The sequence below is a fragment of the Mauremys mutica genome, chromosome 4 (assembly GCF_020497125.1).
Source record: "Mauremys mutica isolate MM-2020 ecotype Southern chromosome 4, ASM2049712v1, whole genome shotgun sequence".
NCBI lineage: Eukaryota > Metazoa > Chordata > Testudines > Geoemydidae > Mauremys > Mauremys mutica.
In genome coordinates this window covers 139,883,036-139,896,403 of record NC_059075.1, presented here as the reverse complement: position 1 = coordinate 139,896,403, position 13,368 = coordinate 139,883,036, and the positions used below count along the sequence as shown (strand labels likewise).

The 13,368-nt window shown below is 44.4% G+C and overlaps 1 protein-coding gene across 1 annotated transcript in view; it reads right to left on the bottom strand.

Annotated features, from left to right (window-relative positions):
* Positions 1–6,734: 6,734 nt before the first annotated feature.
* Positions 6,735–13,368, bottom strand: part of LOC123369075 (complement receptor type 2-like) — a 49,530-nt gene continuing 42,896 nt past the window's right edge. The window contains exons 21-26 of the mRNA XM_045014440.1: positions 12,671–12,865; positions 12,386–12,439; positions 11,352–11,507; positions 11,035–11,220; positions 10,522–10,704; positions 6,735–9,175 (exon numbers count right to left, since the gene is read on the bottom strand). Coding sequence (XP_044870375.1) covers positions 10,613–10,704; positions 11,035–11,220; positions 11,352–11,507; positions 12,386–12,439; positions 12,671–12,865 — 683 coding nt within the window. The 3' untranslated portion in view covers positions 6,735–9,175; positions 10,522–10,612. The remainder of the gene's footprint in view (positions 9,176–10,521; positions 10,705–11,034; positions 11,221–11,351; positions 11,508–12,385; positions 12,440–12,670; positions 12,866–13,368) is intronic.

Below are 13,368 nucleotides of genomic sequence, written 5' to 3'. Positions count from 1 at the left end.
CAAGCACTCAATTGACTCGAACAACAAACGAAAAAAGCAAAAAATTCAAAGCTAGATGTTTATTACAGCAGGAGCGAAATTCTACAAACTTTCTCCTGCTGCAAGTGTAAACAGTATTTTGCCATTTTGCGTGTCAGTTCATATGCATTTTCCAACACATATATACTTAAAGGCAGCCTTAATACCTTCCAGCATGATAGCTGGATCGCACGGATGAACATGTAGATTACTTTCACCATCAGAGCAAGTGCACCTGCTGAGAGCATGAATCTCACTGTACTAAAAGTGACACTGCAAGGTTGAATTAGTCAATTACAAAGAAAACTGTCCCGGGGTTGATCTTTAATGTTTCCAGGAACAGACAAAAGCAGCTTAAGAACTGAAGTGCCAAAACCAAAGAGCACAGCAGATTTTTCTTCCTGAGCTGATGCTTCATGGGAAAGGGTTTAGCATTGGAGCACAAAAGAACTGACACAAAAGGTATTAGCAGAGATGTGTACTTTACACACCATTTGTGTCTGAACTTGGATACGGGAAATGGACCGGCTTAATTTAGAAGGAGAGAGGCAAGATAGCTGCCCAGAGAAGCATGAATCATGTTGCTTTTGGTATAAGGTGAAAATGGGATGGGAGGGGTGTGACTGTCCCTGTGTAATGTGAAGATGCTGAAGTCTGAGCTTGGGAGGAGATAGAATCAAAGTGTAAAGACTGTCTCTCAAATTCACTGTTGGGATAAAACTGGCCCTACTATATGAAGTCAGGTTTATGCCCATTTACACCAGCTGAGAATTCGGCCCTGCGTTCACAATATAAGAGGGAAGGCCATTATAAGCAGCCTACCCTGCTCTCAGTGGGAAATGCCCGCTTTGAATAATTCACCCAGTCTCAGCTATACATGAGCCATCAGAACAACCAACAGAACTTGCTTCTCATTAGCTCCTCTCAGAAAGATTCCCGGGCCCTGCCTTGCCTGACTGTGTTCTCCAGCACCTGTCTGTTCATCTACTCCAGCCCCATTGCCTTAGGGTTGGGCCTTGCTAGAATTGCGCTGTGAGCTGGCCCTTTCCGGCTCCTCCATTGTGCATTCAAAACACAGCCGCACTGATCTGCACATTATCTCCCCCCAGGTACTTGGTCCGTTTTAATTCTGGCCTCTGCTGCCCTCTGGCCCATTCTCCTTCCTCTTACTGCAGCACCAAAGCAGATATGTACAGTAAGAGGCATCCTATCCCCTAACAAGGCTCTTTTCTCTACCTTCCACCCGATAGCAAGGGCCCTGCGGAAAGCTGTGCACGCACCTGACTCCAGTTGTATTGCTCAGCACTGAGCTTTCTGTTGTGGCAAGTATGGAGTCCCGCATATAAAACCTGGCCTCTGGACCCTGATTAAAGCTCTGTCCACAGAATGTGTTGGACATTCCTGCGGCACAGCCTAGCTTCACTAACGTATTATAGCATCATAGAATTAGGGCTGGAATTTACCTCAGGAGCTCATGTTCTCACACGGACAGCAAGCTTGACAATAGAAGTCAGGGTAATACTAAGCATAGTTGTGGACTTAGTGAGCTATTATTGACCTCCACTTATGACTGTAGTGGCGCACTTATTTGTTCCCACTGTTAAGCTATAAAACATCAAAGTTTGTCTTTTTACACCTGTTGAAAGCAAGTCCATAACTGATGCAACTGAGCACCCCTCAAAACAATCTAGAGGAATGGTCTACATCGCCCCCCCCCCCCATTCAATTTTGCAATTTGTCTTTTTGGATTTAGAGAAATTAGAACTTCCCTTGCCCTATTCTTTTCCTTATTTTAAGCACAGGCAGAATAGTGTGTCTGGAGCTGGAGTGAGATTGTGTGAGTGACATAGGAAAACAAAAATCAGTGGAGCCTTGCATTTTGTCATGAAGGCAGTCGGGCTCATTGTTCTTGTCGGTGGTGGCCTGGGCCAGTGGCTGACTGGGATGTGTTTCCTACTTGCATTAGTCTTGCCCTACCCAGCAAAGGTCTCGATTTGCACAAGGATAGCCACTGCCTGGAGAGGCCATGCAGGCATAACTAAAGAGTTATCTTCCTCGGCAACCACTGGTTAGAACAGAAGAGTTCTCAAACAGTGTTCTTATACTTCAATTCCCTGTACAATCATCTTTGCTTAGGCTACCCAGCCTCTTACAAGTCCACCCAAAGTTAACTGTAAAACAGAAAACTCGAAGGAAATTAAAAGGAACCGTAACTTTAAAAAACCCTCCCATTGTTATCCAGGGTTTTCCAAACCCAAATCTGTGATAACTTAACCAGTTTTCTCCAGATGGAGTCAGGAATCAATGGGGGGACAGCACCTCCCGCTGATAAATGACTGGTACAAACAAGAGTGCTTTCCCTCAAAGTTCCTTCTTTACTGAATCTCACACACACACATACGTGCAAGAGCAATAGGTTTAGAGCAGGGGTCCCCAACGTGGTTTAGAGCATCCCAAACATAGTTCCCCAAAGTCAGAAATGCTGCTGGGGAGAAGATGTCAGTCTCTCTCCAAATAAAAGCTCCTCTGAACTGCTCCAAAGTGTATTTCTTTAAAGTTTTGTTGCTAACTCCTACTAGTCACCGTAGTAACCACTAGTGGGCCACCAATTCCCCTAGCTTCAGCAAATTGTTCCTTATCCCTTATCAGCAAAGCCAGGGGCGGCTCCAGCCATTTCACCGCCCCAAGCACGGCAGCATGCCGCGGGGGGCGCTCTGCCGGTTGCCGGTCCCACGGTTCCGGTGGACCTCCTGCAGGCATGCCTGCGGATGCTCCACCGAAGCTGCGGGACCAGCGGACCCTCCGCAGGGACGCCTGCGGGAGGTCCACTGGAGCCGCCTGCCACCCTCCTGGCAACCAGCAGAGCGCCCCTCGCGGCATGCCGCCCCAAGCACGCGCTTGGCGTGCTGGGGCCTGGAGCTGCCCCTGAGCAAAGCACTTCTAGTCATAATTCAATTTATGGCAGGGGCACTCAAAGCCAAGGTCGCCTATCCCCACACTCCCTTCCATTCTCATGCTCCATTAACAGTTCCATCCTCCCATTCGGATTAGCAAACCTGCAACCATGCAGCTATTTGGCCTAGGCTCTCAGAGTCCTAACAATATGCTATTTGCTTTTCAGCCAACAGTGGCTGGATACAAAATGGTTGCAGTAATGTCGAGTTTCATTCTCCCACAACACCACTTCTATCTGATTTTAATCCTACTACTGTTACTTGTAGCCTAAATTATTGAGGGGAGAAGACAGCTCAATACTTCCTTAATTTACTTTGTCACCTTTGTGGGTTCTTCCCTATCACAAGAACTAGAGAAACACATTTACATATAGAACAAAGAAATTCCACAGATAATCAGATTGTAAAACCACAGACCTTGGAAGGGGGACTCCAGAACCCATGTAACAACTGAAACTACTCTACTTCTCTGCACATCCCTCTCTCATTGGCTAGATTCACACACACACACACACACACACACACACACACACACACACACACGGATCCTTCATTTGTATTACTCTTACTAAATCTTTCCATGGCATTATAGGCAAATAACTACTTCAGCACCACAGACATTCAAGTATCTTACAGTGACTTTCTACAATTAAGGCAATATTGGTTTGAGATAGAGAAAGTGAAATATTAATGTAAGCAGAGTCAGGATGAGCTCTACCCTGACATCTGGTGGTGAATTATGGCAAGTGTGGAAAAGAATTTCAGAGACTGATCGTGTTTGCATAGGCACACCCACTCTGCCTAGCATAGCCCACGGCAGCCTAAAATGGTTACTTTCACAGCTGTGGGATCGCCAATTTCTTTGTTATTGGGGCACGAGGAATAAAGTGTTGTCACCCTGATTAAGTAAATGAGGAACTATGAAACTTTTATGATAAAGGGTTTCACCATCAACTAAGTAGCACTCACTAGACAAGGGACATGGGTTCCAAAACCCAGTGAATTAAGAGAGGCATCTGTATCTGGTGGTGTGGGTGTCTTGTGTGAGTCAGAAGCACCAATTGCACCTCTTCCTCTCTCCACCGTTAAATATCAGAGCTGATTTTTGATTCCCTTAAGAATCTAGATACAGGTTACTGAGCTGAACTCACTTTGGGCTAATGAAAGCAGCAAAGAATCCTGTGGCACCTTATAGACTAACAGACGTTTTGCAGCATGAGCTTTCGTGGGTGAATACCCACTTCTTCAGATGCAAGTGGTGGAAATTTCCAGGGGCAGGTTTATATATGCAAGCAAGAAGCAAGCTAGAGATAACGAGGTTAGTTCAATCAAACCCAAGAAAGAAAAGACAAACCCAAGAAAGAAACCAACAGGACTCCACTGGCCATCACATACAGTCCCCAGCTAAAACCCCTCCAGCGCATCATCAGGGATCTACAACCCATCTTGGAGAATGATCCCACACTTTCACAGGCCTTGGGTGGCAGGCCAGTCCTCGCCCACAGACAACCTGCCAACCTGAAGCATATTCTCACCAGTAACTGCACCCTGCACCATAGTAACTCTAGCTCAGGAACCAATCCATGCAACAAACCTCGATGCCAACTCTGCCCACATATCTACACCAGCGACACCATCATAGGACCTAACCAGATCAGCCACACCATCACCGGTTCATTCACCTGCACGTCCACCAATGTAATATATGCCATCATATGCCAGCAATGCCCCTCTGCTATGTACATCGGCCAAACTGGACAGTCTCTAAGGAAAAGGATAAATGGACACAAATCAGATATTAGGAATGGCAATATACAAAAACCTGTAGGAGAACACTTCAACCTCCCTGGCCACACAATAGCAGATCTTAAGGTGGCCGTCCTGCAGCAAAAAAACTTTAGGACCAGACTTCAAAGAGAAACTGCTGAGCTCCAGTTCATCTGCAAATTTGACACCATCAGCTCAGGATTAAACAAAGACTGTGAATGGCTTGCCAACTACAGAACCAGTTTCTCCTCTCTTGGTTTTCACTCAACTGCTAGAACATGGCCTCATCCTCCCTGATTGAACTAACCTCGTTATCTCTAGCTTGCTTCTTGCTTGCATATATAAACCTGCCCCTGGAAATTTCCACCACTTGCATCCGAAGAAGTGGGTATTCACCCACGAAAGCTCATGCTGCAAAACGTCTGTTAGTCTATAAGGTGCCACAGGATTCTTTGCTGCTTTTACAGATCCAGACTAACAAGGCTATCCCTCTGATACTTTGGGCTAATGGTGCACCAGTACTGGGGCTAGCTGAAATCACGAAGAGCTGAAATCACTAAAGAGCTAAAATTACTGAGCTGAGAGCACTGAGTACTGTGCTAACTAGTGCAGGAGCCTGAAGCTATACTGTGGAGCAGAGGAGCTGGCAGAGCAGAGTGGAGCAGTTTGTGGGGACACAGAGCGAGCGGAGCCGAGCAGTTTGTGGGGGCGGCTGGGGTGGATCACAGGACGACTGGTGAAGCCGAGCAGCTGGCAGAGCGGAGCAGTTGTGGGACAGTTGGAGCGGCCCACGGAGCGAGCGGAGCCAAGCAGCTTGCGGGGACGGCTGGTGGAGCAAAGCAGCTGGCGGAGCGGAGCCGTTCGTGAGGACGGCTGGAGGAGCAGAGTGGAGTGGCTGGTAGAGCGGAGCAGTTCATGGAGAAGGCGGAAGCAGAACCCCACGGAGAGGTAGGGCAGTTGGCCCCGGATCATGTAAGGTGCCCCTTTCTACCCAGGCTAAGGGGGGAACCCTCTGCAGATAGACTCTTGAATTCTGGGGCTGCACTGACCCAGGACAGAAACTTTTGGGTTGCAGGACTTTTGAGACTGTGGGTGATCTTTGGGTTGCTGGACTCTAGAGACATTTGCGGTATTGGACTTTGGAGTCTTGGGGTGATTTTAGGGTTGCTAGACTCAAGAGCCCAGAGAAAAGCAGGGGCGGCTCTACAAATTTGGCCGCCCCAAGCAGTCATGCCCGGGAGGCGCCCCCGAGCCGCGGGAGCAGCGGACCTCCCGCAGGCATGACTGCGGAGGGTCCGCTGGTCGCGCGGCTCGGCTGGACCTCCTGCAGCTGCGGGCGGTTCGCCGGTCCGGTGGCTCCGGTTGAGCTGCTGCAGGCGTGCCTGCGGGAGGTCCAGCCGAGCCGCGGGACCAGCGAACCGTCCGCAGTCATGCCTGCGGGATGTCCACTGGAGCCGCCGGCCGAGCGTCCCCTCCGCAGTCATGCCTGCGGCAGGTCCGCTGCTCCCGGGGCTCCGGTGGACCTCCCGCAGGCATGACTGCGGCAGGTCCGCCGGCCCAGCCTGCCGCCCCCCCGGGAAAGGGCCGCCCCACGCGCGTGCTTGCCGCGCTGGGGTCTGGAGCCGGCCCTGGAGAAAAGGACATGGCCCAATTTCCTGGGATGGGTTTTTTGCTCATGGTTTGGTCTATGAACTCTAGTTGAGGTGTTTTACCAATTTAATGCTTGTTGTTTCTCTCGTTATTAAACATTTTCTGCTACACCGAGACTCTGTGCTTGCAAGAGGGGAAGTATTGCCTCTTCAAGACACCCAAGGGTGTATGTAAGATTTTCCCAGGTCACTGGATGGGGGCTTGAGCTAGTTTTGCATTATGTTGTAGGGAAGGAACCCTATGTATTGAACTCGGCCCTTGCTTCTATCACTTGGGCCTGACAGAAGGGTTACATTAAACAAAGCTTTAAAATGTTTTTATTTGCTTACCAAGATAATGGCTATTCTCAATATAGAGAGATGAAATTAAAGTCACCTGAAATAGAAAACTCATGAATATCAGTTAACAGATTCCAGGAACAAGCCATACATATGGAAGCAGCAATTAATATTTTAGTTTATACCAAATATTATATTTGGAAATTAGCAGTAAGTGTACAGCATGGATGAGGCAACGGAGCTGCTCCCAGCTTATCTAACATTGAAGGCAGGCAGGTTTTTCAGGGCTCTTTCATGTTTCAGTCATGAAGAGAAAGGTGTTCTGATTAGACAAGTCCTTTGTAAAAATTTCATGGGAGCATCAGAATGTCTGTTTGCATAGTTCTTCTGCAATCTTCAGGGATCTTAAGGGCTCTCTCATACATGTCTAGGCTCCCCTCTAGTAAGCTGTACTGTCCAGTTTACCAGAAGACGACTAAGCCCATTTCAACTTCAAAGTGGAGGTGCAGCATGCACTGCAAATAAGCATTAAATAGATAACATTGGAGTATTGTCATTCACAAATCAAAAGGTTGTACATATGTGAATAATGGGTCAGATACACCTTCTCAGGGCATAGACTGTCATTTATACACCACCTAGCATAAAAAGGACCCAACTTGGTTGTTGCCTTCAGGAGCTACTGCAATTTAAAATGTTAAGCAAGGATTATCCTTGCGTATTAATCCACAGGACATTAGGTGCTTTTTGACCCAAGGAATAGTGGAAAGAGGGAAAGGAAAGAAAATTCCAGGAATAAGAGGTATGCCAGAAGAGATCCATTTAAAATGTAAAGGTTAGGCATGTGTCCAAATTCAGTTGAAGTCAGTCCACTAGATAATCTATAAGAGCTTGGTTTGTATCTTAACTCAGCAGTTTCCTAAGTATGAGTCATGACACCACGTGAGGTCATGCCAGCAGCAGTTGGGTCACAATCCCATGTGTGAAGGACTCCATTTTGCTCTACAAAATAGCATCCCCTATGCTGTCTGGGATCGCTGGAGCAATCAAGTCTGAAAATGGGGTCATGCAGGCAACACAGTTTGGGGACCACCAAATTAACTCAGTGCTTTTTCCTTTAACTTTGATTTCCAACATTTACAAAATTTACCTTACACAAATTTCATGGGGCAGTAAACATGCCTTTTAGTTTTATCAAGGGGAAGGATGACCATGTGACAAATCAGGGTTTTATAATTCAGGACTACATCCATGGTCTTCATACTAACAAATCTAAGTAACAGGATGACAACTCCACACATCAAATAATCTGGATGACACTCAAAGAATGCAATAGAAGTGCATGGTTTGCTCACTATACTACACAAGTGGTAGAGAGTTTAGACCCTTAAAGTCTACAAACCCATGAGCTCCATGTGGCTAGGATCTAACATATGATGCTGCTTCTCTACGCAAGGCTAAAAATATAGGCCCTCTCTGAAAATCTACTCAAGCCACTCCTAACTTGTTTTGTTTACTGTGGGAATTAGCTTTCAGATGTTTAGAGAGAAAACAAATTGCTCTTGGAGAATGAATAAAGATCACCCAGAACGTTTGTGGAAAATACTGGTGTGAACAAAATCAGCAAGAGGTCTCAATATCCTCCTGCGCATGAAGCAAGATTAAAGAATGTTTTTTGTTTTCCCCCAGGAAGTTGGGGGATTGGTATTTCCAGATTGGCATAACCATTGAGCTAGGCTTTGCAAAGGAGAAACATATCAAGTGTATGGTGAAAGCATGGTCCTGAGGCTGGCCCACATTAGGAATTTACACCAGCAGAACTATGTCTCAGGGCCATGGATTTCTCACACCTGAGACAGGCAGCTGTGCTGACCTAACCCCTGGTGTGGATAGTAGTAAGCTGACAGAAGAATTCTCTTGCTGACCTAGCTACTGCCTCCCGCGGAGTTGGATTACCTACGTGGATGGGAGAACCTCTCTCGTCGGCATAAGTAGTGTCTACGCTAAGTGGCGCGCCTGCAGCCCTTCAGCCATGCCACTGTAGCAGTTTATATAGTGTAGGCATGCCCTGGTCTGAGATGTGTCTTAGAACTTTAAAGTATGGAAGGGGAAAAAAAATGCAGGCACTAGGAGAGGCAGAATTGCTCCCAAGAAGTTATTTATGGTGGATCAGCTGATCTATAAAGCTTAAGCTTCCAACAAGGTCAGTTTTAAAAAGATATGTATTGAGATGTTTAAGCTAAAAGAACCAATTTCCTCACATTTAGGTGCTTGCCTAGTAATTAATACTTTTTCTGGTGCATGACAGTAGAACGAGAGGCAAATACTAAATGCTAGTTGCCTTTGCATTCAGGCCAGGCCAACTCCACAGTACTTTGGTTTTTTCATTGTACAACAAATGGATCCTCTTCAATGAAAGACAAAGCACAGTCACATCTATGTTGCTGCAGAGGCACAGGCAAAGCTTTCGACATTTCTGCCATCTATTCCATTAGGGATAGCAGGAGTCTAAAGTAAAGAGGAATTATTAAATTTAAATATTAAACAAAAGTTTCAGTTAAAAAGTTAATTACTTAAAAGGCTTGTTGTCATTTGTCCCAAATTCCAAGACAGAAAGATACTTAGCAATTTGTTAGTGTAATTACCATTGTATTTTAGAAAGATCTGAGGCATTACCTCCGCCAGATATTGGACACAGTTCTCAAGTTTTACCTCACCCTTTCCCCAGCACTGCTCATTGCCTCAGACTCCAGGCTGACAGCACAAACCTTGAGACACTGCCTCAGAGCACACACCTCCCCCTTACATGAGTCACAGGTCAATACAGCTGCTTGACCTGCATCCTTGGGGGACAGCATTAAGCACCTCAAGTGTTCCAGCAGCATAAAGCTAAGCTGAAACTTTTCCAATAGCATATCTGGTACAAGACCAGACAGTAGGCTGTGGATTTTTACAGATCCTCCCCTCTCAAGAAGGGTCCAAAAGTTTTTGTTTGTTTGGGTTTTTTTGGAAGTTTACAGAGAGCTCACTGGGAAAAGAGATTTAAGATTTTTTCATTCCAAAGGAACTTTAGATTTTAAGCATGTAGTCAGAGTTAGGGGAAAGAGGGACTTTACCCATAAGGGTTACTAGTCTTTCACTCCTTGAAAAAACAAACAATCTATGCTCCTTCTAACCTCAGCTCCATACCAAAGCCAACATCTCTGGGCAGGAGCTCGTTTTAAAGCCATTACAAGCTCCTTTTAAAGCCATTCGATTGGCAAACTGAAAGCACCTTATTCCACACAACTTTTGCTTCCAGACATATTTGGGAAGAAATGGTCCAATTAACTTAAACATGATTTTTATTCTTCTTTATTCAGGTACATCTGGTTCCTTGATTACTTGTCCAATAGTCCAGAAATTTGGACTGCATTTCTGGCCATAAATAGTAACTGTCGGCCTATCAGTACTAGCATGACCAGGGAACATTACAAAGCAAGAAACAATTCATGCTACAGCAGTAGGCAAAATCCTTCTATTGATCTCAGCGGCGCTATGACTGTTTACATCAACTCAAGATTGGCCCCCAGAAGCTTTGGAATCCCTTTTAGTATCTTTCTTGTTTCCTTCTATAAACAAGATTCTCTATCATCTGTTTCAACTCGAGATCTAGGCAGTACAAATTCTCCCATCAAGCCAAGATTTTAGCAGCCTAAACTTCAGTAGGCCCAAAATCCAGAAACCCTGCACTAAAACCTGAGACAGAGCTGGGTTCTCGTTTGAAGTGTGGAAGGCTGGGAATCACAGCCCATCCTTGGTCAAGTTCAGTTTCAAAAGTTCTGCCTATGAGTATTTGGTTTTGTAGCACGAACCTTGAATAAGTTTGAGATTACCCTTTGATGCTCAGTTTCCAGCCAGCAGCTCTCAGTCAGTCATTCACCACAGCCTGATCCTCTCCCTTCTTCACGGGTGAAATCCACTCTTGCACCGAATTGGAAATCTGTTATAGCAGCAGCTCTGCCATGCTCTTGTTCTCCTGGATTGCAAAGATCTCGCTAGTATAGAAGGAGATTAATATTAGGCCATTGCCTCATTGTCCATGGAGAAAAACAGGTTTTTTGATGTGTATTGTATAAAGTTCTCTTGCTTTTGGATACATTATAAGGGGGTCAATCGGGCTCTTCTATTTATCCTCTCATAATAGAGTAAGGAGACATCCAGTGAATTGAAAGCAAAACATTTAAAACAGAAAGATATTTCAAGATGTTAAGATCAGTGCAGCCAGGACTGAACTCTGACCCAGCTGCTAAACGGAAGACTATATTAACTGCACAAGAATGTCTTGTAGATCAATTGAAACAGAAAAGGAAAAAAAGAAGACTCACTTCCACAGAATCCTGGGACTTCTGACCATTTTAAGTTTTGAAAGCACGTGGCGCTGGGTAATACTCCAGAGATTCCCATGTAACTCTGTCGGCAAATAGATCTTTCATTTCTTCTGACAGAACAATAGTTCTGATTAACGTACAGGGGTACAGCAAATCTGAACAGTGGTGGAGTAATCCAACTACCTAACAATAAAGAAAAACATGTGAGAACTGAAAATTTTAGCAGTAAGCCGAGGCATGAAAATTCACTTTCTCCCTCTAGTCTGCCAGAACCCAGATTTAGTGACCTTCAAGATATGGCACAAGAGACTCACCTCGCGTCCTCAGGTCACCTCTGGGAAATGAGGAAGAACGGGAGGAAGTGATGGTGAAATGTTTGTTTTGGAATTGTGATACATAATACAGTCTGCTTTTTATTTTCTTTTTCAGATGCTGCTCGGGTACCATGTTACTGGATACATTATAAGAACCTGAATAGAATAAAATGGACTAAAGTTGGTATTTTTAACCTCTGCCCAGTTTTGATAGGAACAATCACAGATACAAATTTATTTGAGCATAAGCTTTCGTGGGCTACAGCCCACTTCATTGGATGTAAGATTAATGAATCGAATGCATCCAATGAAGTGGGCTGTAGCCCAGAAAGCTTATGCTCAAGTAAATGTGTTAGTCTCTAAGGTGCCATAAGTACTCCTGTTCTTTTTGTGGATACAGACTAACACGGCTGCTACTCTGAAATATATCAAATTAGATTACAACTAACCAAAGTACATTATGGGATTTCTAACAAAAAACAAAATTAATTTTCTAGCAGTTAAACAGCTACCACCAAATCACACTCTTGTTTATTCTTGTTCAACTATTGGGGGAATGTTACTGTGTATTTATAGCAATATAGTTCTGCAGCATGTGTACGGTATCAGCTCTACTGGCTTCAGTGAAGCTATGATCATTTATACTAGCTAAGAATCTGTCCCAGAGCAAATACCTTCTCTTGAAAACTGTTCTAACCTCTGTCCTTGCACTTCCAGACCTTATATTATTCTGAACCCATTTATCAGCACATTACTGACCCCAGACAACACCAGTTAACCCCCTCCTGTATTCTTTACCCATCATCTTATGTTCACAAAGCCATACATTTAGTAAACTACCAGAAAATACAACTGTAAGACGTGCTTGGGAGTCAGATAACCAAGATCTCTCCCAAAATTTCACAGCAGCGTTACCACTAACATTTTCAAAAATTATACAAGTTAGATCATGGAAATAATGAATAAAAATGTAGTGTACAGTGTGAAATTGTGGAAACTACATCTTTAAACAAACCCATTTTCTTTCAACTCACCTGAGAAAGTACCACTTGTTTCATTTCCCTTTAATAGGACACGTGCAGTTGTGTCTACAGCAAAAGGAGGGATAAAAAACATTCAGAAGTGTTACATTGTTCTGTTATGAACAGCCCCTCAGTGATTGTTTCCTAAATATCAGTTTATATTAAGATGAAACATTTAAAAATACATTAACAAAGTTGGTCATGCAACTTATACTGAAGTTATTTTGTGCCTAGAAATAATAGTTTTACCTGGTGCAAAAAAGTAGCAGAGGAAGACACTAAACACACATTACTCACCTTTGCATTTAGGAGCAGGTCCACTCCAGATTCCACTTGTTTTATCTTTTGTTGTACAATGAATGGAGGCAGCTCCAATAAGCTGGAACCCACGGTCACATCTGTAAGTTACTGTTGAGTTATAAGCAAAATTTTCTGCACCCCTGCTATCGTACGTTCCATTGGCAATGTAAGGAGGGGAAGAACAAGTAATTGCTGTAGGAAAACAGAAGGTCATGAATATGAATGTTTGAGTGTTGTTGTAGCTGTGTTAGTCTCAGGATATGAGAGAGACGAGATGGGTGAGGTAATATTGAGAGCCCTGTGTAGCTTGAAAGCTTATCTTTCACCAACAGAAGTTGGTCCTTAAGAGATGATCTCACCAACCTGATCTCATCAAAAATAATAAAAAGTTTCAGTTAAGAATGCAAACATTAATTTAACAAAAAGTTTATCTAAGATCCCTAAAAGAAGAAAAACATTTAGCCATTTGAAAATGTAGTTAGTACTGTATGTTAACCAAATCTGAGAGTGTTTCCTCCCTCCGATTCGGAAGTCTTCCCTTCTTTCAAGCTTTACTCCACCCTCTTCTAAATGTTATCATGCAAACTGGCACTGGTCCCAATGACATAGGACCCTGGCAAACTCTCTCACCAGAGCACATTCAGTCCCAAACATTACTCATAAGAAAGGATCGTTTTGTGACCTTGGGAATAAAT